The following is a 3,084-nucleotide window of genomic DNA, read 5'->3' on the forward strand; positions in this document are numbered from 1 at the left end:
AAAAAAAAAAAAGAAAGAAAGAAAAGAAAATCACTGAAATAACGGATCAAAGCCTCCTGCAAACATACCACCACCAATTTACTCTTGCCAAAAGAATTGAATCTGATCTGATAAAGCCTCTAGACTAGATCTAACTATTGATTTATAGGAAATACAAGAGACAGGAGAACATATTAACAATATAGGAATACAATCAATAAAATCTAGATTGTGAGCAACTTTGCAGGACAACCTGGTTTCTTTAACAAATAAATTGCAAGAGGTGGGGCAGGGGTGGGAGGAGGAGAGGAAGGAGTAGCTATAGAATAAAATACACTTGACTCAGCATGGTGGCTCATCCCTATCATCCTAACATATTGGGAGGCTGATCTGAGAGAATGGCTTGTGCCCATAAGTTTGAGACCAAACTGGACAATATAGCAAGACCTGGTCTCTATGAAAAATAGAAAAAATAGCAGGGTTGGGTGACATGCACCTGTAGTCCCAATTACTTAGGAGAATCACTTGAACACTTGAACTATGATGATGCCATTACACTTTAGCCTTGGTAACAGAGAACAGAGCAAGACCCTGTCTCAAGAAAAAAAAGAAAAGAGAGGTTGGGTGAGGTGGCTCACAACTGTAATCCTAGCACTCTGGGAGGCTGTAGTGGGTGGATTGTCTGAGCTCAGGAGTTCAACACCAGCCTTGAGCAAGAGCAAGACCCTGTCTCTAACAATAATAAAATAGTGAGGGTGGCCCCTGTGGCTCAAAAGGGTAGGGTGCCAGTCCCATATGCCAGAGGTGGCAGGTTCAAACCCAGCCCCGGCCAAAAACTGCAAAAAAAAAAAGAAAAGAAAAGAAAATAGCCTAGCATTATGGTGGGTGCTTGTAGTCCCAGGTACTCGATACTCGGAAGGCTGAGGCAAGAGGATTGTTTGAGCCCAAGAGTTTGAGGTTATAGTGTGAGCTATGATGCCACGGCACACTACAAAGGGAAACAAAATGAGATTCTGTTTCAAAAACTAAATAAATAAATAAAAAGAGAGAGACTTAAGATATACATTAATTTACACAAAGTGTAGACCTTATTTGGATCCTGAATGAAACAAATCAAACAACAAAGACATGAATAGAAAAACAAAGAAGGCTCAGCGCCTGTGGCTCAAGTGGCTAAGGCGACAGCCATGTACACCCAAGGTGGTGGGTTCGAATCCAGCCGGGCCCGCCAGACAACAATGATGGCTGCAACCAAAAAATAGCTGGGCGTTGTGGCGGGCGCCTGTGGTCCCAGCTACTTGGGAGGCTGAGGCAGAAGACTCGCTTGAGCCCAGGAGTTGGAGGTTGCTGTGAGCTGTGATGCCTCAGCACTCTACCCAGGAGGACAGCTTGAGGCTCTGTCTCAAAAAAAAAAAAAAAAAAAGAAAAAGAAAAACAGAAAGAGAGTTGAAAATTTGAATGCTGATTAGATATTTGATGCTATTTAGGAATTCGTGTCTCATTCCTACTGGCAAAGTAAACTGTCATGTTGTCTAGACTCAGTAAGGCTGTACTTTTCCTAGTAAGATGTATTATATGTAGCCTGCCATACCTTTCTGGCCACACTCAGAATTGTTTTCTTCATATGCATCCTGTTTCTTTTCAGCTATATTTTTCTTCTGTTAAAGGTATTTAATGGCAATTGACAGAAGAGGTGGCCCTTCAGTGGCCAAGGAGACTGTTAAACTTGCTGAAGAATTCTTCCATTCTACTGAGGGAATAGTTCTTGGCCTTGATCTCAGTGGAGACCCTACTGTAAGTAGTTTTTCCTAAATATATTTTAATTTTAAAAGATAACATCAATTGGTAGGATAAGGATTAGCTTGGAACATCCTGGATTCTCCAGATTATCCACCAGACACTCTGGATGAAGCTCTCTTCTGTCCTGGATGACCAGAATGTTTACAGCAGCTATTCTCAGTCAGGGTTCTTTGAAAGAATTAAACATCCTAAAAAATAAACATTCTCCTGCCTGTTACCACTATTCATCTAAAGTTCATGGCCTAAATTTTTTCGAATATCAGATTCAAGTAGAAATCTTGACATTTGGGACCAGGTAATTCTTTGTTGTGGAGGTGGCCCTGTGTATTTTAGGATGTTTGGCAGCATACCTGGCCTCTAACCACTGGATGCTGGAATACTCTCCCAGCTGTGATAACCAGAAATATCTCCAGACATTGCCACATGTACCCTTGAAGGCAGAATTGGCCCTGGTTGAGAACCACTGAATGATAGTCCCAAGGAACTGGTTCTTAGGGCTTTGTCTAAATCTGGACTATTCTGTTCTTTTTATTCATCTATTAAATAGAAATGTCTTTAGTGATTCAGGAATTGTAAGGGTTCCTGAATCAGGCAAATTCTCCTTAGCCTTAGTTATCTAGGACACCTAGATACAGCTTAGCTGTATTCATTGCTCATTGCTTAGGTCTTTGGCCACAGATTCACTTATATTAGAATTAAGATTCTCAAAAGTGCTTTTTTCACAAGATAGCACCGAAAGCAAAGAAAGAAGCTTCTGCCTCTCCCAAAGCTGAAGCCAAAGCAAAGGCATTGAAGGCCAAGAAGGCAATGCTAAAAGGTATCCACAGCCACAAAAAAAGAAGATCCGTACATCACCCACCTTCCAGCAGCCAAAGACTCTGAGGCTCCAGAGGCAGCCCGGATATCCTCGGAAGAGCGCCCCCAGGAGAAACAAGCTTGACCATCATCAAGTTCCCCCTGACCACTGAGTCTGCCATGAAAAAGATAGAAGACAACAACACACTTGTGTTCATTGTGGATGTCAAAGCCAACAAGCACCGGATCAAACAGCCTGTGAAGAAGCGCTATGACATTGATGTGGCCAACCTGATCAGGCCTGAGGGCGAGAAGAAGGCATATGTTCCACTGGCTGCTGATTATGATGCTTTGGATGTTGCCAACAAAATTGGGATCATCTAAACCAAGTCCAGCTGGCTAATTCTAAATATATAACTTTTTCTGGGCAGCGCCTGTGGCTCAGTGAATAGGGCGCTGGCCCCATATACCGAGGGTGGCAGGTTCAACCCCGCCAAACTGCAACAAAAA

General features: G+C 42.6%; 1 protein-coding gene across 1 annotated transcript in view; it reads left to right on the forward strand.

The window, feature by feature from the left end:
- ADAL (adenosine deaminase like) overlaps window positions 1-3,084 on the forward strand; it is a 31,757-nt gene that overhangs the window by 17,792 nt on the left and 10,881 nt on the right. Inside the window, exon 8 of the mRNA XM_003791765.3 lies at window positions 1,647-1,773. Within this exon, the coding sequence (XP_003791813.1) occupies window positions 1,647-1,773 (127 nt within the window). The remainder of the gene's footprint in view (window positions 1-1,646; window positions 1,774-3,084) is intronic.

Source organism: Otolemur garnettii, unplaced genomic scaffold (genome assembly GCF_000181295.1).
Source record: "Otolemur garnettii isolate 467f Iridium unplaced genomic scaffold, OtoGar3 scaffold00050, whole genome shotgun sequence".
Taxonomy (NCBI): domain Eukaryota; kingdom Metazoa; phylum Chordata; class Mammalia; order Primates; family Galagidae; genus Otolemur; species Otolemur garnettii.